This window comes from Arvicola amphibius, chromosome 3 (genome assembly GCF_903992535.2).
Source record: "Arvicola amphibius chromosome 3, mArvAmp1.2, whole genome shotgun sequence".
NCBI lineage: Eukaryota > Metazoa > Chordata > Mammalia > Rodentia > Cricetidae > Arvicola > Arvicola amphibius.
This window is the reverse complement of record NC_052049.1, coordinates 847,877-874,614: the sequence shown is the minus strand read 5'-3', so window position 1 is coordinate 874,614 and position 26,738 is coordinate 847,877. Positions and strand designations below refer to the sequence as shown.

Below are 26,738 nucleotides of genomic sequence, written 5' to 3'. Positions count from 1 at the left end.
TGTGCCCAGCAGGCGGACTTAGGGTACAGTCATCTCAGAGCCTAATTATCCCTCTGTTCCATTCCACAACCTCCTACCCTACAACTCTTTCCAGAGTCACTTGTGGAACCAGTGGGTCTTCTTCTTCCTCCAGGATCTGCTGCTTGGAAGCCTTCCTGAGATTTTCTTCCAAGGGAGTCTTGACCCAACTTCCTTTGGATTTGGGGGCTACTCCCTAACCAAGTCCATTCTGGTTCACCCTACCCCAATCCAGCCTGGTCTCCCTGCTGCTGCTCCACTCTGGTCATCTTAAACAACCCATCCCTAGTAATTCTTTTCAATCCTGGCCGTATTAGCCTGCCTCTACCCCATCTTGGTAATTTCCTATCCCATCCAGATCTGGTCTGCCTCATTCTGTTCCTGCCCCTCCCCTTTCTACTCAGTCTGCATGAAGCATCTTCCTCTCTGAAAGCTAGCTCCTCACTCCTTATGCACCCATCCTTGCTGCAATCTTTTTTTTTTCTTTTTTCTGGTTTTTTGAGACAGGGTTTCTCTGCAGCTTTTTTAGAGCCTGTCCTGGAACTAGCTCTTGTAGACCAGGCTGGCCTCGAACTCACAGAGATCCCCCTGCCTCTGCCTCCCGAGTGCTGGGATTAAAGGCGTGCGCCACCACCACCCGGCTTCCTTGCTGCAATCTTAACCCACTTAGTTTGATTCTAGGGCCAGGACTTTTTGCCCAAAAGCATGTGCCCACGAGGCTCTGTATAATTATTTGGATGTCTGCAGCCTGTGGCTAAAGAACATATTTGTACTTGTCCACAGAATTCTCTGTTATACATCCCCCAAGCCATGCTTTGCAGAGCCTTAGCCTTTATGGAAGGCTTTATTGAAAAGTTTTTCTAGAGGGTAGATGGATAAGCTGTCAAGCAAAAGAATCCTGCTTCCCTTTCAGGAGGAGGTCCCTTAAGTCTGAAGCTCAGAAACTTCCTACTCCAAGTGACTCTGAACTGCCCTGGGAGGGGTTAGTGTATAGCTTTGGATTAAGGACACACAGGCCACCTCAGCCCCTAGCAGCCCATCTGTCACTTAACTACAGATTTAGCAAGCAGCTTAAGCATTTAGTGGACAGAAAATAACAGGCTAGGATCTGCACACTGGAGTCTGAAGAACTCGCCACTTCCTGTTACGGCAAGGATACAGATGAAGGACAGGCCCTAGAAGGGCTTGGGCTGTCAGCTAAGAGTCTTCGCAGTTTGTTATTTTTGAAGTCATAAAGTGGTTTTCTGTCACACACAGGGTTTTTGGGGTACTCCCCATGGATCATGTGGTACAAGCATTTGCCGTCCCAGCTCTGATGGGTTTTCCCGATTGTGAAATTTAACTAGATATGAGTTTGCTTCCTGGACAGCAGAGCCACCTTCTACTAGAGCCAATCCTAGTTTGGTGCAGGTTCGGAAGCGTCTGCAACCCCACCACCCAAGCCCATCCCAGAGAAGGCGATGGTGAGGTCAGGTAACTGACAAGTTCTGCCCTGACTTCAGAGCCCTGAGTACTGGAAAGCTCTTCCCGCAGGCTGTCTAGCATCTGAGTTAAGGTAGAGCACAGATGGGCTGTCATTGCAGCCTGGCTCCCATAGGAATGGTGATGCCAGAGCAAGGTCCCCACAGCACACATCCTGCCACTCCTGCAGATGACTCCAGGCCCCAGGCATATGGGCACAGGGAGGTGCTGCCCACTGGGCACCTGGACACTGCAGGAGACTTAATAAAGAGGGGCGCTCTGTATTTAAAAGGTCCTGTTGCACCTCAGCATGCTATGTGGGGTGCAGGTGTTCTACCGACTTCTGGACTAAGCAAGCACTGGACCGGGGAGATTTATGGGAGGGGAAGAGAGAAGAGACACTGGACTAGATGGCTTGGCTACACAGTATTTAGCCCTTCCAGGAATGCTTGGAACCAGTGTCAGGCTTGGAATGCATACTTCCTGCAAGAAGCATGGCATCTGATGGTCCACATCTGTGTGTCTCAGGAAGACCCAAGGTTGTTTCCCTGTGTCTGACTTTTGGTCACTGTTAGCTACAGCCCCTAGACTCTAAGGCTTAGAGGCAGGTGGAAGGCCAGCCCGAGTTCCTGTGTCACAGATGAGGTCTGAACTGTTAGGTGAGGTTCTGAACTATCCCTGTCTCACAAGCCTGACACTGGTTCCAAGCAGTTGTGTGGAACCTTAGTGTGGATGTAGGGAGCCTGCCATTGTAGGGAGCCCTCTTCTGTAGCCAACCTGTAGTCCATTAGAGATGGTGCCCAGGGAAAGTCCTAACTTTATAGCCTTTTAGAATTTGGGCTTTTAGGAGCATGAGTGTTTATTTGTATGTCCATACTTTACGTGTAAATGTACACTTTTGTTTCTTAGCTGACTGGAAAGCACACGTGTGTGCCGTAGTTAAGGCATGAAGCCTGTTCGAACCCAGTGTCAGTCACTAGAAAAAACTCACTTGAATGTCCTTGTGCTAATGTGTCAGCTTATAAGGGGCAGCAGATAACTTTGCTGTCCTCACTGATTTGGTACTGGTGTGTGTGTGTGTGTGTGTGTGTGTGTGTGTGTGTGTGTGTGTGTGTGTGTGTGTGTACATGAGGCCAGAGGTTGACATTTGATCGTTTTCATCAGCCCTCGCCTTACATTTTGAGACAGTCTCTTACTGAAGTTGGTATTCACCTGTTCAGCTAGACTGATTGGCTAGAAAACCCCAGAGATTGTCCTTTCCACCTTCCCAGCACTGGGATGACAGGCACCCACAGCCACCGCTAGCTTTCATGTGGGTGGGTGCTGGGATTGAACCCAGGTCTTCCTGCTTGTGAGGCAAGCACCGTACTAGCTAGGCCATCTGCCCAACCCCAGTCCTGGTTTTTGTTTTACTTTTTAGCGCTGAGCTTCCCTTCTGCAGCCCTTATTGTTAGCAGTGGCAGCTGGCTTTGTCCTGCTGTTGACTGTGCTCTGTGCTTTTCTGCACACACAGCCTGGTCCCCATATAAGGCCTAGGTAGAGTGTCTTCGTCCACAGCACAGATGGGAGCTGACTCTGGAGAACTTCCTTTCACTGTGGCTCTCATCACAGCACCCAGCAGAGTCCAGCAGAGCACATACCTTTGATAGTATGAATATAATTTGAGCCTTTTGCTGCCTGGGGCTGGCCTGGAGATTGTTGTAATGTCAAGGCCTACCCTCTCTCCACAGTGTCCAGGGCCTGGTTCCCTGCTGGATGTAGCTGGTGTCAGAGTTTTCTCCACAATTGTTTGGGTGCTAGTGTGCCAGGAGGACCACAGACATTGTGTTCTTTCCAACTGCAACTCCAGCCCTTTCCTATGTAAGCCTCTTTCTCTTTCTTTTTCTCTTTCTTTCTTTCTTTCTTTCTTTCTTTCTTTCTTTCTTTCTTTCTTTCTTTCTTTCTCTTTCTTCCTTCCTTCCTTTCTTCCTTTCTTCCTTCCCTCCCTTCCTCTCTCCCTCCCTCCTTCCTCCCCTCCTCCTCCTCCTTCTTCTCCTTGTCTGCTTCTTCTGCTTCTTCTCCTTCTTCCTCCTCCTCTTCCTCCTCCTTCTGTTTACATTGAACATAACCCCTTCCATCTACAAGTGCTCAGTGAGTCAGCTGTGTGACCCTTGGTCATCACCTTTCTTAGAGAAGTAGCAATGACCTATACCTAACCTCTGAAATGTGCTTAGGAGTATTCAGCCTAAGGGAAGCTGTGGTTCCTGGAACCCCAGGTCAGCCACCAACCCTCTAGGCCTGTGCCAGTTTCATGCAATCAGGCACCACTAGCAATCTCCGTAGGCTGATGCATGTTGCAGCCTGATACTTGCAGAATGGACGTGGAGCCCGGGGCTGTTTGCAGGCTGCTCCTGGAGGCAGCTCTCCTGTCCATATCTCCTTGTGGCAACCTCAGTCTTTATTATCAACATCCAGGCACTGGATTTTTTGTGCAATTGAATTATCTGTTTCTCATTTTCTTCTGTTTTTTATTTCATATGTGTATGCATGTTTACTTGTGTCAAGCATGTAGGGGCACATGCGTGTGGAGGCTCAAGGATCATCTTGGGAATCATTTTCAATAGCTCTTCCACCTCTTCCAGTGAAGTAGGGTCTCTTGATCACATCCAGGGCTCAGCGATAGGGTCAGCTTGGCTAGTCAGCTTACTCTGGGGAATCCCATCTCTGCCTTAGGAGGCTAGAGTTACAGCTGAGCTGCTACACTTACCGGGTTTTTCTTGGGTTCAGGGAATCCCAAACTCTGTTCCTCATACTTGAGTGGCTAGCACTTACTCAGTGAGTCATCCCCCTAGCCAGCATTTCTTGTTTTTAAAGATTGAGAACTTTGTGCCCTAAATAGTGGCCTTCTAGACCCAGCCACAGACCCCAGACTTGGGACCTACCTGCTGGCCTTATCAGTAACTGTGTCCTGTGTGTCCATTTCCCCCGGGTAGCAGAGTGCCCATGAGTCCAAATATCTACCCCTTTACAGTGTTTGTTCCCCGGACTTACTTTCCCAGGCCTATGAATCTTGATTGTTGAGTGTTAAGGCAAATCTGTATCAACTCCCGTCTCTTGAAGCTGTATTCCAGCATGCCTGACCTAGTGATCCAGGAAGACTTACCTAACACAAGCCCTGTCGATGTCTGCTTTCATTGAACATAACCCAGGGAAAGTACAGCCAGCCCAGATGACCAGGGCCACCACTGCTCAGCACTCAGTCCTTGTGGGTCTGCTGCAGTATGTTAGAGTATCCTTATCACTCCTGACTGGAATTCCTGACGTCTCTTTTGTTCCTCAAGCCTGTAGTCCAGATGTGAATGATGGTGGAAATGAGCCCAGAGGGACGTACCCAGGGTTGGGGAGGGAGATGCGCACGTACACCAATATCATACTGTATCGCTATGGCAGTTTTCTAATGCCTTTACATGTGGTAGCCCTTCAGCATGTTGCATGGACCACGGTGGGAGGTGCTAGCCATGGCTTAACTGAGACTGGCCACTGGAGTAGGCCATTCATCTTGGGGACAGCTCCTTTCCTGAGCCACCACATTACTGTCCAGTCCTGTCTGCTGTCCAGTCAGAAGAGTGACTTATTTTCCCCAAGAACTTATTTGCCATCTACAAGCTTTTTAAACGACAATTTAACTACCCAAGTAGACAATAGAGCTGGACCAATCTCAAGTCTGGGAGGACAAAACTGACTCTTGCCCAGTGGTGGAGAGGAGATCATGTGCTGGTCTGTGCGTAGAGATCGATGCCTATGGGCTAGGCTCAGGCTCGATCAGGTAGCAAGTACCACACTTTTCAGGAGTCTCTTAGGGACTTTTTGCCTACCGAGTTATCGTGTAAGGGGACAGCTGTGGACAGAACAAACCCTGCGTCCACTGGTCCAACAGGAAGTCACTCATCTGCAGGAAGGGGTCCTTGATTACTTTGTCGTATGTCTTGCCTGTTCTTTGACTTTCTCATACGGCCTCAGAAGTCCCCAAAAGCTCAGCCCCCTCCCAAACTGCTCCTCCAAAACATCTTCCCCTACTCTTCACAGACCTCTTCATTGTGGCCAACACCGTGAGACTGTGCAGCTTCTGTGGTCAGTGAGGTGGTAACCTTCCCTCTAGCGGCATGGGGTCAAGGCAACTCTGTCCTTCAGAGGAACAACCAACCTCAGGGACACAGTCCCTGTGGTGGTGAAGATAGGGATGGGCCCCACAGACTCATGTTTGAAAGCTTGGTCCACGGGAAGTTTTGCTATTAGGAGGTGTGTGTCATCGTGGAGGTGGGCTTTGAGGTCTTTTATGTTCAACCTATGCTCGGTGTGATACACAGTCTCCTTCTGTTGCCTGTGGATCAAGATTGTAGAACTCTCGGCTCCTTCTCCAGCACCTTGTCTGCCTGCATGCTGCCATGCTTCCTGCCATGAGAATAATGGGCTAAACCAACCTCTGAAACTGTAAGCCGGCCCCAATTAAATGCTTTCCTTTGTAAGAGTTTCCATGGTTATGGTATCTCTTCACAGCAATAGAAGCACAAAGACATTCCCACTACACCTCCTTCCCTGTCCAGCTAAAACAAATAAGATGTATATACATGGTATAGACTTGGTGGTATTTGTGGTCTTCTTCATTGGGGGATTGTGCTAGGGGCAGGGGTTCCCACCTACAGAGGTTGTATAAGCTTCCCTCTTACCAACAGCAGAGCATGTGAGCCTCCTCCCTCCCAGATAACCTTCCTGTGAACAGTGAAAGCAGCTAGAACACCCCTGGGCTTGAATCTTCTGATTCCCTCGCTCAGCTGAAGCAGTGGGTCCTGGAGACAGTCACAGATTCGAGTGGGTCTTTCTCCCGGCCTCAGCTGAGTTCTGACCTCCCAGGGAAGATGGGACCAGAGTGAGTTCCTACACAGCTCTCAGGCCTGTCTGCTCCACTCGTGGTGGACTTCTACTGTTGATGCCCTCCTAGGGGTTCCCTCCCTATGTTGTCTGATATGCATGGGTCCCAGCCCCCATGACCACTGACCTAGAGGGCACATTGCTGTGGAATTCTCCCTGCATCTCAGCATTAGGGTTGGGTTGGGGAAAACGTGGCTCATCCTGAGCCCTTTCTGGCTGGTATCCCTAGGCAGGGCTACTATGTCCTGGGCACTTCCAGGAAAGACTTGATGAAGGAACAGTGTGTTCATATACAGGCACTTCCCTGCCAACTCATACTGGAAGTACTTCTTCTTCTGGGAGCCACCACCCTCAGCGAGCAGGGGCCCTCAGCGAGCAGGGGCAGGGTTAGGATCTGTGGGAGCCTGTAGAAGCAGGTCCTTTACCTTGGGTTCTCTCTGGTCCCCTGAGGCCAGACTGTTCACCTATCAGAAGCTGGAGCCTCCTCCAGAGTTACAGACCCTGGAAAGCTGTTGGCGGGGCTCCTGCCTCGGTTCCACCTGGTCCTGGTAGCTTTGGGCTGTTTGCCCACGTGGTGCCAAGTGCCTGGAAAGCTCTCTTGGAGGACTGTAATTATAGGGAGTCCTGCCCCCAGTGTTCCCTAAAGTAGGTCAACTGCCACTGAGTCTCTGCAGCTCTGGACAGGGATTTAGGACCAGCTTCTGGTTTTGAGTCTCATTCTTAGGAAGTAGTGCATATAAGCCCCCAAGTGTATGTCTTCGGGACTTTTCTGTTTTGGCAGAGCCCTTGGATGGGAGGCCACCTTGGCAGGACCCCAGCTCCTGTCTGTTATGGTGCAGTGTTTCACCTCTTAGGCTACAAGACTGTCAGAGCAGAACTATGGGGACCAGAGAGAGGACAGAGCCACCCCCTGCCACACACGCACACATACACACATGGAGAGGACTTGTGTTGACAATTGCATGTGTACTCTGCACTTACTGCTCCTTGTGTGCGGGACAGTGTCGTCTGCCCATTTTCTCCAGTCCGTCTGGAGTCCTGTAGTCACTGCAGAGGCCATGTACACCACATGTGCTCTGTGTGCACTCTTCGCCTCACGTGTTCTTCAAGGCACACGGGATCTGGTGTGTGTAGTTCTTGGTCATATCAAGTAGACTTCGACGTCACAGGTATCGGTACGTGTCTGGTGAGTGCAAGTCAGCCTTCCGTCATCTGCCTCTCCATTTAGTCTGCCAGCAATGAAGTTCTGTACTGGTCTTTTAGATGCCGACTGTCCAGGCAGCGTGTAAGAGGCTGGAAGTAGCTCCCAGCTGAGGGAAGATAGCACAGTCTGGCCAGAGGGAGGCTGCCTAGGAATCTGTATCTATAAGATATAAGCCACAGGGCTGGTGGGAGCTCAGCCCTTCTAAGGGCTGGGCATGTTCTTGACTTTGAGCACAGCTATAGGGCTCTCAAAGCCCAGAGGCCTACATATTGAGGCTAAAGAGTAGAGTTAGAAAAACCTTGTCCAGAACCCTCTCTGGGCACTGGTCTATTTTACCTGGCCTCAGGGCAATCCTTCCCAAACCCTCTGCCATAAGGGAAGATAACTGTTTCCAGTGTGATCATTTCTGAAATGCCTGCAGCCTGGGTGTGTTTAGGGTGTTACTTTTAAACTTACCTAGAGCTCTTGTATTCTTTGACACTCCAGTGTCTCTGATAGAGCACATTCTTGGGGGTTCCCAGGCCTGCAGTTATTCCCCCCATGTGCGAGTGCCTTGCTTCTTCCCTGCCAAAGGCTGTACTGTGTGATTATGGAGCTTTTCCCCTGACTGCAGAGATGTTAGGGCCATGCCTGGGTCCTCCCTGCTGAGATAGACAGCTACACAGCCTGCACTGCTGTGTGCGGGGCTTGCTTAGGGTGAAGGTTACCTGTCACATTAGGAGACATAGTCATGTGGTGTCATTACCTGTGCCGTGGAATCTGCTGAACTAGATGGATGAGCGAATACTCAGTGGACACCAAGTCCCAGCACCTGCCCGTAGGATCACAGCTGTGAGCAGGGAATGACCAGGTGGCTACGTACAGAATGGCCTGTGGAGACCCTAGCGGGCAACCAGAGTGGCATCCTAGGTCCTTGTTTGTTAAGTTATGGAGTTCCAGAGCCATCTCGGGGCCTGAGGTTTTCTTGACTTATCCCTTCGCATGCTCATAGGGCATCTCCAGCAAGAGGTGTGTTCCCAGCCTGTGTTGTAGATTGCAAAGAGGTCAGCTATGTGTGGTTAGCCATGGGGAAACAGGACTGTGCCTGAGACAAGAATGATCATCCCTCTTGCATCCACATGAGCAGTGTGCCCTTCTGTAGCCTTACTTAGTCCGCAGCCTTCCATGGTCACACACCAGTGTCACCAGGATCTAGAGCAAATGCCAGGGTGTTGTGGCACCACCCCAAGGGTGCCTTCCCCAATAGTGCCATTTCTGTCAGTGAGGCACTATACACAGGCCTGACCTGGGGGGATCTTCCCACCAGACCCACAAAGGTTGGTGAAAGCCGTCAACCCAAGGTTAGTCAGCTCTCCATAGTTCCATACTATGTACTAGACTGATGACTCTGTAAGACCAAAGAGGCTGTGAGGAAATGTTCAACAGCGGTGTGTAGTAGGGACAGCCCTCTAGGAAATCACTCCTGATGGCCCATGTGGTTCTGAAGGTGATTCTGTAAGTTTTGAGTGTTTCCCCCAAAGACAGGCTCACGTCAGTCTACACCGAGAAACCGTCTGGATTGCTCTGATAGGCTGAGACTTTACTGGGCAGCCCTTGCGTGGACTTGGTGTAGACCTGGGGAGTTGGGACTGAAGGTTTGGAAGAAAAAATAGCTCTGTCTTAGAAAAGCTATATTTAATTTTAGATTTGAGTGGGAGAACTAAGAAGCACTTATAAATAGCCGTAGGCACAGCCTCCGAGGAGAGTTCTGGTGGAGACGTGGACACTGGCTGTGCACGAACATCTGAATACTCCAGCCCAATACACAACTGGGAACTAAGGCCATCACGACAGGGACGTTAGCATGTTAGTGAGAAACGGACAAATGAACGCAATGTAAATACGGGGCAAAAGATTTAAATAAATGGGCAAATCACGGGAGAAACACAAACATCCACCAGACAGTATAACTCTGCTAAAGCCGTTCTTCAGATGTCCCCTGTGCCCCGTCTCAAGCCTTATCTTGGGCCTCTGGGGTGTATAGGATACTGAGCAGTGGGCAGGTGCTATGGGATTGGTTCTGCACAGTGGCTAGTGTCAGGCGAGCCTGTTTGATAGAGCTGTTTGTGAAAAGATAAGCTTAAGTATTCTCGTCCTCTTCTAGTTTCTGTGTGGCAATGAGCTTTGGTTCTGAACGTGACCATTGAATGCTCCCTGCCTCAGAGCCGCGTTCAGCCAGGACAGAGTCACTCTGGACCTAATTAAAGTGTTGAGGCTACACATAAGGCAGAAGGTGCCTGCTGGCTAGTCCGCGTATTTGCCTCTGTGTGGTCTTGATCTAGCTGGAGTCACCTGGACCTCTGGGTGACTAAGTGGTGTTAACACTGGACTGTGGGCTTCAGCAAATGTGCCTTGGGGTTCCAGCTAAGGGTTGTGTGTGGGATTTATAATGCTTTTTAAAGCCTGCCTGTACTTTAAAAGGAAAGTGTATCTTAAATTGTGTGTGTGTGTTTCTTGTCTGGTTTGGGGCAGCGGCTCTAGTAGATAGGTTTTAATATTCACACTGCTGTTAATAGAAATCCACATGCATCTTTTAAAGGGGTATCAAGGATTCATTAAGATATAAAAGGGGGGAAATATACTCACGAATACAGGATATGGTAAATCCAGTTGCAGAGTCCTTGGAAAGCTGGGGACTGATCATTTGTTGCTTCACATTGCCTGACTTGGTGTTCACCACCCAAGAGAGCGTGACCACCCCCACTCCTTTATAAGAGGTCATAAAGGCAATGAAGGCAGACAAGAAGCACCTCCTCCTCCACCTCCTCCTCCTCTTCCTCCTCCCCCCCCCCTCTCTCACCAGATAGCCCAAGGTCATGTCATGGATAGAGCAAATACCTAATACCCACCTAATACCCACTGCTCCAGACATTGATCATTAGTTCCTGATTTGGGTTGTTGGCCCACAGTTGACCCCAGGGCTAATTTTCCCAGGTGTCTCAATGCCCTAGAGGCATCCCTGTAGTTTTTACCTCTCATCTCTAACGCATTTGGGAGATCCATTGCCTTATCTTCAGAGCCTCATCGACCACCAGCCTACCAGGATAGCTTTTTTGAATGCCCAAGAACCATATCTGCCTTCCCTTCTAGAGTTACATAAGTCCTTTCAGGACAGCTTTGCTTACATCAGGGCTCTGACCTAGATGCCTGCTTCTGGCTCCTGTCTGGTACTGAATGTTTCACCCATTACTTCTTGTCCTGGGGTCATACAGACCAAGGACATGTGACATTTGCAGCCTTATTTCCACCCCCTCCTTGGCCACTGTAGCTGTCCCAAACCCAAGAGCCAGAGGCCCATCTTGGGCTGCATTCTGAATTTGTTTTATAGGAGAAATCAAAAGGAGCTGGTAAGTGAGAAAGACAACTATGGCTGTTTGTCCCTCGGGTAGGACTTGTGGGGCAGGACAGCCGTACCCTAAAGAGGGGAAGCTGAGAGGAGGCGGACTCAGCCACCATGCTGGTGACTCTTACTCTGCTGACCACGGGGGTCACGAGGTCCAGGGTGATGTCATTGTGGTAGTACTGTCCCTGTGTCAGAAATGTGTGCATCCTGAGAAGGGCAGGGGTCCCAGGACCTGATACCTGTTGTGTCCCCAAATGCTTTCTCCTCTTGCTTGGCCTTGTGCTCTGGTCAGCTGCTGCCTTTTTCCACTCTCTGGCCAGATTCCCCTCATTCCGCTCCCCTCTTTGGTTTGAAGTACAACACTGCCTCCCAGTTAAGATTTTATTTGTCCTCTGTGGGCAGGCTGGTTCCGTGGCATGAGGGTACATGGTCAGCTGCCCGATCCGTTTCCCACTCAGGGTGGCCCTCCTGAGTTTCTCATTCCCCCTCGGGTGGGTGAGAGTTTAGGGCAGTTCCTCTTGTTTTGTACTCAGGCTGCTTCCTGTGGTCGCAGCAGCCCTTCATTTGCATATCATCTTATCTAATCCCTGAGCAAATCTCCTAGCTCTTTCCCTGAATTTCTGGGTGAGGAAATAGCCAGTGAGCCTCGGGCTTCTGATACATCCCCTCAGGAGCGGGTAGCAGGTCTTTGACACCGGGTGCTTTGGTGACACTCTGAGTGTGATGGTTAGATCCCTGTTACAGATGTTGGTTCATTGCTGTGGTTGGTTCGTTGCTATGGTCTCAGCTAAGTTGCTGGCTGTGTTGTATGTAGCACTCTGTCCAGTCTCTGTGTCCTCCAGACTGCTGCACCTGTCAGGGACTCCCCCATTGGCCATCTCTGTGACCCTTGAGCTATGTTTGCCCCCAATGCTGAAGTCACCAAGGCCGCTGGAAAGCCATCTTTCTTTGTTTTACTGTCTCTATGTTTGCTGCCTCAGATCAATCCTTGGTGCTTTGTGTAGCTTGAAGCTCCACCCTCAGCCGGCCCACAGAGAACCCAGACTCACCTGTCCCCCAGTGGTGCCCCTGGGGTGGCATCCAGCTCCGCTGCCACCAGGAACAATAAAGTTGGCAACCTCGGACTGTCTCCATGATCGATGGAGGAGCACAACTCCCCCGAGTACAGAACTCACACACATCCCCGCTGAGCATACAAGGCCTGCATCACCTTCCGCATAGAACCGTGTAGCATGAAGTACTGGGTGCTCACTTGTCCTGGAACCTTCCAGGCTTTTCTTCACGGATCACAGAAGTTGCCCGGTCATGTGGGATGGTGACCCCTTAATAGAACTGGAACATACCTGGTAGTCAGAGACCTTCAAGTCTGGGGGTGGCCAAGGCTGTGGAACTATGGAGACTGAATGTATGGAAGGGCCTTTGCCCACATACTAGACAGTGAGGCAGAGAGAAGACCACCGTCAGAGTGTAGGGACACCCTCTGCCAGTGGCTCTGGGTCATTGTGGTACCAGCCTAGGGCAGGGACAGAATGGGACCTTATCCTTCAACCTAGTTTGGCTCATATCTGAGCCCTAGACAAAGCTGGGAGTCTTCTAACAGCCTTCCAGGAAGACTGCTCGTGAGAGTGTCTGACTGTGACCCTTGGTTGATTTTTCTAAGGAGTCAGAATGAAGGCCAGATTTTTAGTGCTATAGCGTGTGCATGTGCGCGTGCATGCGTGTGTAGTGAGTGGGAGTGGGGGCTGCTGCACAGCATGCTGTGGAGGTTCGAGGACAACTTGAAGGAGTTAGTTCTCTCTTTCACAGCATAGGCCCTAGGTATCAAACTCAGGCTGTAAAGCTTGGGCATCTTTACCACCGAGACATTCTGTTGGTTTTCAAAGATTATCTGGCCTCTGGTCTTTGCCTTTTCGGTCCTCAGGACCATATCCTCTGTCTAGCATCCTCCCTAGTCACTCTCCAGGCTGAGCCTTGCTAACTGTCCCTTACATTGCGCTTTAACCATCCTACTGCCCTCTGCTTTGCCCCAAGATTCTCTCTCTTTTGACATATGACAGGATTCAATCTGTCAACTGCTTAGGGAGGGTGTAGGCAGGGTGAGCCTTCAGGAATGAAGTGTCACCAATCTTGAATACATCTGAGTCCTAACTTTTGGGCAAATTGACCACAGGGGAGGCCAGATGTCCCTGGGGGGTCTTTGTGAAGTATTTTTAAAATAAGATAGAAGCATTGATCCTAACACAAGTCCAGAATAGGTCACCAGCTATTCCTATCTAGTGAGCCTAAGCCACACCCGGAGCCAGCCATTCCACGGGCACCTTCTTGGAGCCCAGCTTTGTAAAACATCTGGAGGAAGTGAGGGTTCCAGAGGTTCTGAGCAGGTAGGCAAGTAAGAACTACCCGATGGCCCACAGATTGTGGCTGGAGCTTGTTGGGTACCTGATCCCAGCAGCCAGGCAGGGTCTGTGTGATCACCGCTTGGTCACTTCACTCCAGTTTATCCTTTTGGATTCATGGTGCCCTGCACAAATGGATTGGTTCGGGATGCACTGCACACCACCAAGAAGCTTTCTGCTTCTACTCACTTACTATTAAACACTCTAAAGAAACAGTAGCTTAGAATGTGCACAGGGCAACTGATGCCATCTTTATCCATGTGGAGGATGTCACGTGTTTGCAGAAGTCCTCAGAAGTCATGCTAGTTTCCCTACAGTGAACACACTGGTCTTGGCATGTACTCTGAGAACTGTCTATGTCAGCTGTCCCTGCCAGACTGACTCAGGGTGAAAGGGCCTGTGCTGGCTGCTTGTGGTGATAGTGCTTCGTGCTGGAGCACCTCACTCTAGCAGACACACTCATTGTTACAGGCCCCACTTACATGCAGAGTAAGAATCCTTGCTGGGCAGTGGTGGCGCACCTTTAATCCCAGAACTCAGAAGGCAAAGCAGGCGGATCTGAGTTCAAAGTCAGCATGGTCTGCATAGTGAATTCCAGAACAGCCAGAGATGTTACACAGAGAAACCCTGTCTCAAAAGAGAGAGGGGGGGGGGAAGGAAAAGAAAAGAAAATAATCCCTACATTAGCCACCCTGACCACCAAGACAAAGCACCATGGCCAGCCTGACGTTGTCTCATACTCAAGTGTTATAGAACCAGCTCCTTTTGAGGAGAAATATAGCATTCTGGGTTCACTTTGACCTACTTTTCCTCCATCTTGTCAGTAGCTGTAGGGTGGCCACAGACTGGGTGGCTCAAACTACAGAGAACAGTTCCAATGAGTAGGGGCAGGAGTACCCCAAGAGTCCCTACAGGCCTACAGTGCACACCTTCTCTGCAGTATCCTTGCTCTTGGGAGGAGTAGGGAGTTCTCTGTGTCATTTTACCTGTCTTGTCTGAGCACTGATCCTAAAGAGAGTCTCTGGGTGATCACACTGCCTCCTACTTGGGCCCCAAAGCCTGCTTATCTTCTTTGCTCCAGGCCTGTGTCTCTAGGAGACTGTATCTACCAGGGGTAGTGGCAAGAGTGGAGTGTGTGTATTCATGAGTTTAGTGTGTGAGAGAATGTATATCCATATTATGGGTAACCATGTGTATGTGTGTTCAGTGATATATATATATATATATATACATATATATATATATATATATATACCAGTATGTACATGTATAATCATGAATGAGTGTGTTTAGTGTATGTGTGAAGGTGTGACTGTGTGTAATTATGTGTCCATGTGTCAGTGTATGTGAAAATGTGTATGTTCAGTGTGTGTATGAATATGTCCACATTGTGTGTACTGTGTATATGTGTTAAGTATTTGAATGTCTACATTGTCTATATCGGTATTTATGTATATCATTGTGTACATGAATATTTGTGTGTATGTATATTTGTTCAGTGTGTGTATGAATGTGCCCATATCATATTTATCGGTATATGTATATGCATGTATATCTAATGTTATGTGTTCATTGTATATATGAATTGGATTATGTTTGTACATGTGTATCTATATGTATGTGTACAATGTGTATGTGAATGTGTCCATGTATATACTGGTGTGTGTATGCACATGTGTTTGTACCTCTCTCTGCCAATGGGTATGTAAATGTGTATCGTTCTGTGTGTGTCTCTGTGAGCTCATGTGTGTATGTGTGCTCTAGACAGATGCCCTGGAGTATATCATGCCCCAGCCCTTGGTCCCATTGATGCTTCTCAGCTCCGTCCTGGCCTGTGGGCTTCTGAGTTCTGCCATTTTGCATTGTTCCCATATTTTGCTACAGTAGATACTGGGGTTCAGTCCACACTTTCTGCCATTTTTCAGACCCAGCCTTACACAAGGAGACTAGGTTTGTTGGGATTGTTATGAAGTGGCTACTGTTGGACAGAATTCTTTTGTGGAGGCAGGTCACAGCCCTCCTCCCAAGGGGGCCCTCAAAACCTAATTTAGACTGTCTCCCGTGGTGCTGTGATGGGCTGTGTGTGTATAAAGTCCTGTCCATCTAGACTATATCTCTCTTAATGGGTTGGTTTGTTATAATCAACCCTCAGAGGGCAATTGAAGTCAACACAGCCCTCAGGCCAGTGTAATTCCTTACTGAACTGTGGTGCAATTACTCCCTTCTAGCTCACAGGCAAGATGACCACATAGTTTTCTTGGCCTGGTACCTTTGAGAGTAATGTGGCTCTTTATAGTGAGTAGGGTCTCCACTTTCCACAGCCTGACTTAAGAAAGGTGGGCTGTGGTACCAACATCAGTGGCCCTCCACCTGTGTCTGTAGAGTTTCATGGAGCCCAACCCTTTTACCCTTGGGAGCATAGCTGAATACTTTACTCCGTGTCTCTCCCTTCTTTCATCTCTCCTGTAGCCTGTACCACGCTGGCCCCTCATTTATACTCTTAGCCAGCTCTTCACTGGCCAGTTCCTGTATAGGGTAGCCAATCTGCTACATGCTGTCTCACTGCTGGACAGCCATACTGCATGTAATTTTTGTAAAATGGGCTCTGGAGACTTTCCCATACCTGTTATAAGTTGGCATCCAGCATGGCACTGGGCCTTGTGAGTGTGGAGAGTGGACTCCTGTCTCCCTCCCAGCATCTCACCAGTAGTACCCTATGCTCTTGATGTGGACAGATCTCTTGATTTCATAAGCTACAGCAAGAAAAGGTGCCTCAGGGCTTTAGTAGAGAGGCCAGCCCTGCCTGCACTGGCGGTGGCCACCCACACCTGGAAGACAGGGTATTTGGAAAGTTGACAGATACTTTGTTGATCTTCATTCTAGCCTGTGTCTGATACTTTGTTGCTCTTCATACTAGCCTGTGTCTGATACTTTGTTGCTCTTCATACTAGTCTGTGTCAGATACTTTGTTGCTCTTCATATTAGTCTGTGTCAGATACTTTGTTGCTCTTCATTCTAGCCCGTGTCGGATACTTTGTTGCTCTCCATTCTAACCTGTGTCAGATACTTTGTTGCTCTTCATTCTAGCCTGTTTCTGTGTCAGATACTCTGTGGCTCTTCATTCCAGCCTAATCTAAAATTGGTCCTTGTGGATGCCTAGAGCTTTCCTTCTCCCCACACCGCATACCATCACTATCAGAATCAGCTACTCTGGTGTCTTAGCCTCCTGCCAAGCTGCTTCCTTTGTTGTGTCTCAGAAACATTGATCTCTTCTATGTCTGTGGTCCCCTGAGTCAGACCAGTTTGCATCTGGGTGGGCACTGATAAAGTAGGGACCAGTGGCTAGGCTGGGTCTGCATGATGATGGTAACCTGTGGAGATGTTGGGAGATATAAGCAAAAGGTACAGTAGTAGGTTCCAGAAAGTTTGTGGTAGGCCCCACTAGTCCTGCCTTGCTTACCTGGGGGAGGGTTCCCTGCTCCCTGGGATACACACAAAAGCTGGAAAGCCAGCAGTGAGGTAGGGTGAAGGTGAAATATAGAGGAAGCTGGTCCTGACGCCTGAGGCCTCTCGACCCTCCCCAGTATGCTGTACATCACCATAGCAAGCTGTTTCCCCAACTTCGTGTACCCCCACGCACTGCAGTGCTGCAGAGGGCTGTCTGCTCCCCTCTCCGATGCAGCACACCGATCTACAAAAGGTTTTCTCCCTAGCTCACACCCACCCTGCATGCTGAACAATGCTGCAGAGACTCCCCCTCAACTCTCAAGTTTGCCGTTGTTGGGAAGCCTGCTAAGGGCTTCGAGGAAAACTCAGGAAAAATAAATAAGATTAACCCAGGGAGAAAAACAGAGTTTGCAAAGCGGGGATCCTACAATCTTTGAAGCTGCAGCCAGCTACCCAGAGATGTCAATGGGAACTGTCAGTTAAAAGTACACGAGGTCAGTGGGGGATTGATTATAGGAGTCTCCCCTGGAAGTCAGAGAAGGGTTGGTCCAGATCAGTCACCAGCAAGCCAGCACCCCTAACACAAGCCCAGACAGGTAGCCTCCCAGCACCCCTAACACAAGCCCCATCATGTTACTTCCTAGCATGGCAAGGAAGAATTTGACATTGGAGAAACCCTGGCCACAGCACTTCAGTATGTTGCATAAGAATAAGTAGTATGTCCCAATAGAGACAGGCGAGGTGGTTTATGTTCTTACATCCAAAGACATCCCCTGACATCCCACTGCACTACAAGATGTCAATACATAATCATTATCCCAGTGAATGAATTGTGTATTGGAGCAGATTTTGGTTCCTGGATCTGCCTTGCCTCAAGGCATAAGTTACTGTTGGGCCTTTAAAAGGTGTGAGTGCTAATTCATTCAAGTGTCAAGTCCACACTGATTTCTAAGGCTGTGAAAATGCCTTCCATCAATGCAGCATTTGGCTCTGCCCAATGGAGCTGAACTGCCCACCGCCTGTCTTCCAAATTCAGAGCAACAGGCAGCCACCTGGTCCTGTAGCTTCCTGCTGCCCTAAGGTAAGCACTGGTCAGTGAACCATGCTTCCCTTGGGCTCTGGCCTTCTGCCCAACTTAATCTTGGCTGGAGAGGTGCCCTGATTTCTCTGCTCTGTGGTCCAAGGTTGATCTTACAACTCCATGCTGTACCCTCACTGCCTCACGGATATTTGGGACTACATATACTATCTCTGCACATCAGTAATTTGCATATGGGTACATGTGCATGTTGAAACCAGAGGTCAGCCTCAGAAATGATTTCTTAGGCACCATCTGCCTTGTTTTGAGACAGGGTTTCTTACTGGTCTGGTACACACCAAGTAGGCTGGCTGGCTGGTCAGCGAGACAGCCCCAGGCTTCACCACACCTAGCTTTTGTACTTGTGTTCTGGGGTTGAGCTCAGGTCCTCAGCTCACTCAGAAAGCACTTTCCAGACTGAGATATCTTCCCCAGCCCCGCCTTAATGATTTGAGGGAGAGGCGGGAAAGTATGATAATGTGTTGAGCAAGCTGGAAGCCTGGCTCCAGCTTAGAGTGCCAGACCCTCTGCTGGATATGGCCTCAGAGTGAGAGCAGAGCCAAGTGTGCCCATCACGCTCTGCCTTGTCATTCTTGAGCTATCCCTTGAGTGTCTTTGTCAAGAGCGAGAGCATGGGGTCTACAGGGATGGCAGTACACTGGCTAGCTGTGACCTGGCTCTGCAGGACCCCAGGGTGCAGGTAGCTCCAATGTGTTCTCAACCAGTAGTGCTTAAAAAAATAACACCTGTCTTCCCAGGTGGCTTTCATGACGTTGACGCTGTTCCCTATCCGGCTCCTGTTCGCTGCTTTCATGATGCTACTGGCCTGGCCCTTTGCACTTGTGGCCTCCCTGGGACCGCCTGATAAGGAGCCAGAGCAGCCCATGGCCTTATGGAGGAAGTAAGTAGCTCGTGTGTGTGTGTGTGTGTGTGTGTGTGTATGGTGTGGTGGGTGTGTGGTGTGATCCTTGTCACAATGTTACTGGGCTCAGTCAGTATGGACCTGTCTCTCCCTTTCTGAGCATGCTTTATTGACACCTATTGTTTACCAGGTACCAGTGCTATCTTCTTGCTGCTTCTATTGAAACTAGCTTCTCCCTGCCTGCCTCTTCCTCTGGTCTTGAAGCTTCATCTTCAAGGTTCTGTGGATCATGGGGCTGTTGTACTCATGTCCCAGAGCACAGAGATCCTCCCACCACCATGACCTCTGTGTTCCAGAACCTCCTCTGTCTCTTGACAGCCTGAAGACGAAAACCAGAGCTCCCAGGTGACCCTCACTCAGCTCTGGAGCTGCTGGTGGGAGCCGGGGAGCGTATCCTGAGTGGACAGCTCTCGGGCTGAGTTGACCCAGCACCACAGTGATATGGGCCCTGCCTCAACCCCCCCAGTGTGGGTGCTGTGGGCGGAGGAGGGAGCACATCTTCTGGGTATACTTAAAGCAGTTTCAAGGGGAACAGCTTTTGAGTGTCAGTTCATGGTTGACACTGGTCCTGCCCACTCGGGGTCACTGGTCCTGCCCACTCGATGACACTGGTCCTGCCCACTCAGGGTCACTGAAAGTAGACAAGTCTGCACTCTTTATACGTCCAGTGATTTGATATCAAATCTCACTTTCTTACCGAACTTGACAAAGCTGAAGCTCTGGATGGTACACAGTCCTGCCCTAGTAGGGACCTGAGCCAGTCCAGGCTTCCGGAGTGTTGTACACTGTTGCTGCAGGCTGGGTCTCTCTTAGACCTGAACTAGCCCCACTTTTAAGTGTTAGATATAAATGAACCTCAACAGTGTGAAGATGAGTATGTTGGGAACAGAGCCAAACTGACGTGCCATTAAACAACAGTACAAGATGCTGTAGACACTAAGTACTTTTTGTCTTTCCACCTGCCATGGGTGCCTTAGCCAGCACTCTAAGAATGCTCTACTGTTGTCTCTAGAGCTCCCTTTGCCGGCTCAGAAAGACAAACAAATCCTTGCTGGAGATGCTGGCAGAAAGGTCTATAGGCCAGATTGACTGCTGTGCAAATAACCTTTTCCTGGAACATGGGCACCCAGGGCTCCTTGCACGGAGGGCTGAGTTGTGTGGGTGTGGGGGGCTCTGTGACCCCAAAGCCTAAAATATTACAACCTGATACTTTGTGACCTGAATGTTCACTCAAACTTCTCAGCCTTTCTTTTTTGTGAGGTGCATAGGATGTTTGTTGAGGAGAGAGGCAAAAGGGGACCTCATCTTCTAAACTTCAGCTCTCTGGGTGTCAGGTCACCATCAGATGATGTGATCACGCAGTGTGGGTGTTGGATGAGGCTGGGCATCTGTGAAGTTGTTTCTTGCTCTCAGTTCTTCGCTTGTCTGAGATTTCCTAATCCTCTCTGAACAACATGCTTTATTGTGACATCCTCTAAAAGGATTAAAAAAAAACCCAACATAAATATGAGTCTGGTATGATATAAAACCAAGCATGCCAAATCTAGGCCAAACCAGATTCTGACTTTGAGCTTGCTGAATGCAGAAGTTTGCTGGGAAGCAGACTTGGGTGGATTTAAAGGTGCTTGTTTGACAGGTGTCAACTCTTGGTGACAAGCGGCTGAGGACGTTGCCATGGCTCTGTAGGCTGCCTGCCTGGCATCACAAGGGCCTGGTCACCCTTCTTTCTCTCTTCCCTACACCAACTCAGAATCTCTGAGCAGCAGGACCATCTTCAAAGTGGGTGACTTGGGCTGTGTTCCTCCATGCTCCCTTGGAACTCTCCTGCATGCACGCTCAATGAGCTTCTGCAAACTACAAAGGGCTATAGCAGACTGGTTCCATCAGCTCTCTCCCTGTGTGTCCAAGTCACTCAGTCTGTCAACAGCTTCCTTCGCTGCACAAATGTGATGTGAGTGTTGTTTCATGTGCACTGAGTGAGAAGCTGAGGTTTCTTATGACCACAGTTTCCCTTGAGCTTTGTATGGTCTTTGTCAGCTCAGGGTGCATGCCATTCTGTGTGAGAGAGAAGGATGTGTTTATGCCTGGGTATATATGTGTTTAATAGTGCATCCATGTGTATGTATGTATATGAGTGTGTGTATATGAAGCATGTACATATATGAGTGTACACATGAGAATATGCATGTATGTGCCTATTGGAGTACGCATTTAGATGAGAATATGGATGGATATGTATGTAGGTACTGGAGTATGTTTGGCATGTATTTGTTGATGTATGTGCATATATGAGTGTGCACAGGTGAAAGTATGTGTGTGTGCACCTGTTAGAGTACACATGTGTATATGAAGATTGAGTATCCATGTAGGTATTGGAGTATGTGTGTACAGGTGTGTTGGAATGTGAACATATGAGTGTGGTTGTTGTACTATACATGTATGTAGGTAAGAGCATGCAAATGTGCACATGCTGAAATGTACATATGTATAGGGTGCATACATGTTGGAGTGAGTATGTATGTGCATGTTGGTGAGAATATGTGTAGGAGAGTACATGTGTGCATATATGTGTACATAGATTTGATTATATGGTTATTTATAGATGAGTGTGTACACATGCTGAGAGTTTCATATGTACAACATACACGTATATACTGAACTTGCATGTACCATGCTGTGCCTCATAAAGCCCTAGACACCATCATTTGGTATCTATGGGAACTAAGTGTGTTTGTGGCCCTGGGCGCTCATGGGTGCTTCTGACTCCTGAAAGGAGATGTAGTAATGAGCTTTGCAGTTAGTGTGGCACAGAATTAGGAAAAAGCAGGGTTTAAAATAACTGACTGCAGAGTCATCGAAGTTCTGCTGAGTTACAAAAGCAGATCCATTCAGACTCAGACGGTGTTACGTTCGCACAGCAGAGCTGTTGTGAACAGATTGATGTTAAAGACAACTTTTTTTTTTCCCTGGATAAAGTTGGTAGCATTCAGACATTCTTTAAAATTTCAGGCTTTCAGTGACTGACACGGGTTTACAAAAGATGCTTATTTTAAGTTACTTTCAATGCACAGTGTCATGAAAATCATACTGCTGCCTTTTGGTAGTACTGACCCCTAAACTGGTTCTTCTACCTACCAGAGCAAGTACAGGGGTGGGCCAGGCAACTAGCAATCCGAGTCCTCTGCCTCTGGTCCTCAGCCAACAGGCAGCTCCTGGGTTAATAGGGTTAATAGATTAACTGTGAGATTGGAGGACAGACTATCTTACCCCTACCCCCAGAGAGGAGTCCCCACATCCTGGGTCTGAATACAACTTCCTCTGTGTGCAGAAGCACAGCCACATCCTATGATTTAAAGTTTTTAAATTACACACATTCTTTGCTTTGCATTTGTACTGTAGCCGTTTCCCCCCCCCCCCCTTGAGTTTCAATATCTCCTTTTCTTTCTTGTGGCAGAAAGAGTGTCAGCCTCAACTCTCTAAGCCCCGTGGTCAAGCCGTACTATGGGGTGGTGCTTGCCTCCTGGGGCATCGAAATGATCCACTGTTTGGTCTTTCATTGTTGTTGTTAAAGGAGAAGACTTTCTGGAGTGTCAGGTTCTCTTCCCAGAAATAGGATTTGCAGGAGGAACTCAGACTAATTGATTAACCACTGACAACCAGCTTGCTCTCCCTTGCCTGGCTTTCTGATTGGCTGAAGTATAGCAGGCACGTCCTCCTGGATAGTGTTGGTCTAGGGGCTTATGCACCTGTGTTTGGAGGCAAACAGCTTATCTTCAGAATCTTCCCTTCACCCTGTGCCCAAAGCCCCAGGTCTTCTTCAGCACTGAGTAAGCGATTTAGCTCCTATTCTATCTCTCTTCTCCTTCATGTTCCTGTAGCTTTCTTTCCTGGCCTTGACCTCCAACTTTGCCCAGAGCTCAGTGTCCTCCTTGTGACAGTGCCAGCAGGATGAGGGTCTTCACTGAGTCCACAAGGTCTTATCTCCATTCACACCATCAGCCTGGGGCACCCCCCCTCACACACACACTCCATGCTGTCTCATCTTTCCCTGTGAGGGCAGAAGGGCATTGCTGTCAACAAGACTGCAGGGTGATAGTGATGGAACCTTCTTTCCAGCTCCCCTCTTCCTCTTGCCCTCCCAGGACCAGTGCAGCTCCCACAGCTCCACTTCCTCATTCTCTGCAGCCTCTTCCTTAGCAGTCGCTGTACATTTTATTTTTGAACTTTTTATTGTAAGTCCATCTAGAAGTGTCCAACTGACATTGAGAAATGTGTACCCATGTCTCACACCGTCCCTAGAAATAGAACCTTGAGTCTGCTCCCCAGTGCCTTGTTGTAACCACAGCAGCTGCTCATTCTCCGAGTAAGCAAAGGTCTTCCCAAGGTGACTCCTCCAGGGGCTCTGTATTCAACAGTGATTGGCCTTGACTCAGATCTGCTGGGGCTCCTCTCACAGAACCTCCAAGGGAGTTAGCACTTTGGGAAAGTCAAGGAACAGGGCTTTGGGCTTTTTTTTTTTTTTCTGTGTTTTTAATCACCTGGTTAGCCCACAGTCAGTGATATCTGGTGTGTTTTGCAGCAAGTCTCCTCTGGGGACCAAGCTCCTCCCAGAGCTGTCCGTGCTACATGTTACTGCAGGGGTGTCCTGAGAGGTGTCTGAGTGGCAACTGAGGTTTGTTGTGGGTGAGGAGAAAGGAAAATACCAGGGTTGAATGCCTGGATTCTCTTGTGTTTAAAAAGGGAGGCAGAGGCAGGCGGATCTCTGTGAGTTCGAGGCCAGCCTGGTCTACAAGAGCTAGTTCCAGGACAGGCTCTAAAAAAGCTGCAGAGAAACCCTGTCTCGAAAAACCAAAAAAAAAAAAGGGTATCATAGGAAACCAAGATGGATGACCTCAGCCAGTTTTTGTTTTTTCATTTACATTCATGTTCATCTAGGTCTTTCCAAAAGCTGTATTGATTCATGTGGTCAGCCTCCAAGCTAGGGAGACCTGTGAGAAAGTCTAGAAGGCTTGCCAGGATACTGCCTTTGCTCTCAGCTGCTTAGCATGCAGCTTCTAATGGGCGTTCTACACGCCTTGATGGTCTGTCTACTCGTGCACGACTGAGTGCTAGCTTGAGCTGCCGATATCTAAAGTGTGGGTGTGTTTGACCTTGGCGTGTGATCCGCTGTCAATGATGAATAGCTGTGCCCACTTGCAAGATGTTATGTGGTGGGGGAAAAAAAACCTCAGTTGTTTGTCAGAGGTGGGAGCCGTTGGTGTGGGTGCCCCGGAATCAAGCACACAGTTCTCTCTGGGCAGTTGCTGCAGTAGCCTTCGATGCCCCACTGCCAAGGCCCGAGCATCGTCTTCCCACCGTGCCCCCTGCATGCCCGTGTCGTGGCAGGAACCGGATTGACGTTGCCTGTCTCTTACAGGGTTGTGGACTTCCTACTCAAGGCCATTATGCGCACCATGTGGTTTGCTGGCGGATTCCACCGTGTGGCCGTGAAGGGGCGGCAGGCCCTGCCTGCAGAGGCTGCCATCCTCACGCTGGCTCCACATTCCTCCTACTTTGACGCCATCCCTGTCACCATGACCATGTCCTCCATTGTGATGAAGGCGGAGAGCAGAGACATCCCAATCTGGGGAAGTGAGTGAGAGCACTTGAGAGTGGATGAGCCCCCGGGAATGGGTGAGACTATGGGAGTGGGCGAACCTTCTGAGAGCAGGTAAAACTTCAGGGGTGGGTGAGCAAGGAGACCCTGAGAGTGGGTAAGACACCTCCCCGGTGACAGGACCTTTCGGGCTCTGTGCCATCACACAACAGGCCCTGGCTGTGTTCTCTGTTCTGCATTGTGGTTCCCCAGTAGCGTGAGCATTTGTGTGTTTTATCAGTGCCTGTGTGTCCTCTGGTACTGTCCAGTGCAGATGGACATACCCAAAGTCTGTCTTGTAAGCATGTGTTTCCTGTATCACAGGGCACTTCAGGGTCTCCTGAGCTTCCGGGAAGCCTGCTCCTGAGTCCCAGTGACTCCCACAGACCAGGAATAGCAGTGTCTTGGGATCACAAACCTTGGGTGCTTTGATGCCGCACAAGGCCTTTCTGTCTCATTCTAGGAACCACAAGTCCAAGGTCATAGTGTGTGCGAGCTCCATGGGAGATGTCCTGCCTCGCTGGTTGCATGGCCAGCCTTTCCCTGTTCCCCACCTGTGTATGTCTTAGCTAAGAGCCATGCCATTGGATAATCCACGATAGCCTCATTTTAAGATCCACGATTTCATCTACATAGACTTTTTGTCTGAAAGGCCATGTTTACAGGGTCTAGGGTTAAGGCATAGAAAAAAACACAGTATTGCCATTCAGTTGCTTTTCACACCCTGGCTGGCCACCTTCGTGGTTCCCAGGCATCTCAGTAGATGATGTGGGGTTGGAGGCGGGCAGTGTAGGGTGGTTACTGGGTACTGTGGTTATTGTGGTGGCTGTGGTACCCTTGAAGAACGGTGGAAGGAGGAGATTTCAGCCTGACACCTGTGGTCCAAGAGCCACAGCTCTGAACCCACATCTTGACGAATGAGAAGAGAAGACGTGGCGGAAAGGCTCCATTCTTCATTCCGAAGCTTTGCTCTGGTGTCTGGGCACTTTGTGGGGGTAGCTCTGTGGGTCTCATGACACTACAGGGCATAGTTTTGTATCTCCCAGACTGTATGGGCCCCAGGAGTGTCGTCTTAGTTAAGGTTGCCCTTGCTGTGGTGAAACACCATGACCAAACGCAGCTTGGAGAGGAAAGACTTTATTTCAACTTAACTTAAACATCTCAACCTACCACTGAAGGAAGTCAGGGCAGGAACTCGAGTCAAGGCAGAGAACTGAAGCAGAGACCATGAAGGAGTACTGCTTACTGGCTAGATCTTCATGCCTTGCGCAGCCAAAATGGAATGGGCCCTCCCACATCAATCATTAAATTAATGATTGGCTTGCCCAGAGGCCAAGTTGGTGCTGGCATTTTCTCTCTGAGTTTCCCCTCTCCATAAATGGCTTGAGCTTCTGTCAAGTTGTCATAAAACTAGCCAGTGTCCCTGGTATCCCAGTCTCTCCTGCTCTGTGAGAGATCTCTGAAATCTTGAGGTATGTTTACCTGGGAGGTGGGCAGAAGAAAGGATGTGGCCATCACTCTGGATTGACCCTTCTGGTCTGGCCCTGACCCAGATGTCTGTCCTAGAATAAAGCATAGAAGCAGCCCACTGACACTTGGCCAGATTATGAGGAAAAGTTTATCCCAGCTACCTAGAAGTTTTGTGTATGTCTACAATGAGGGCTCTGTCTTCACCTTCATATCCTTCTCCTTCTGCTGGTGAGCAGGCATTTTCCCATTGCATGGAAACATTAAGGAACTGGCTCATGGCCACGGGGAAGCAGGGGGTCAAGGAGGCTAGAACCCAGGCACATGGCAGCAAGGTCCCAAGCCCCAGATCAACCCCTTCCCACACCTGTGCCTGGAACTTTTCAGAGGCACCTGGCTGTGGCTAAGTCCGCTACAAACACGGCCTCCACACCCCATGTGCCTCCCACCTGAGAGGTGTGGTCATTCCCTTCCATGGGAAATGTGAGTCTTCACCATGGGTTCAGGTAACACTGTGGTCAGTATCCTGAACCAAGTGCTCCAAGGCTCACAGACCCTGGATGAATTCCCTCCATGCACAGGGTTCTGGTACGGAGTCGGCTCATATGGAGGGGAAGAGACTAGGCTGGGGCTCAGCTAGGGGTTTGCTCAGTCGCCTGATCGAGATAGCCAGGAGTCTGCAGAGATGCCAAGCAGGAAGGCAGAAGGTAGGGCTGTATGTAGCCCTGTACCCATTAGAGGCACAAGGGATCCTGTAGACGGAAATGAACTGCAAGGACGTTGGTTATGAAACAACTCGGCGCGAGCATGGTCACTTCCC

The 26,738-nt window shown here is 49.4% G+C and overlaps 1 protein-coding gene across 1 annotated transcript in view; it reads left to right on the top strand.

Annotated features, from left to right (window-relative positions):
* Positions 1 to 26,738, top strand: part of Lpcat1 (lysophosphatidylcholine acyltransferase 1) — a 51,307-nt gene that overhangs the window by 1,288 nt on the left and 23,281 nt on the right. Inside the window, exons 2-3 of the mRNA XM_038322955.1 lie at positions 18,653 to 18,795; positions 24,233 to 24,447. Coding sequence (XP_038178883.1) covers positions 18,653 to 18,795; positions 24,233 to 24,447 — 358 coding nt within the window. The remainder of the gene's footprint in view (positions 1 to 18,652; positions 18,796 to 24,232; positions 24,448 to 26,738) is intronic.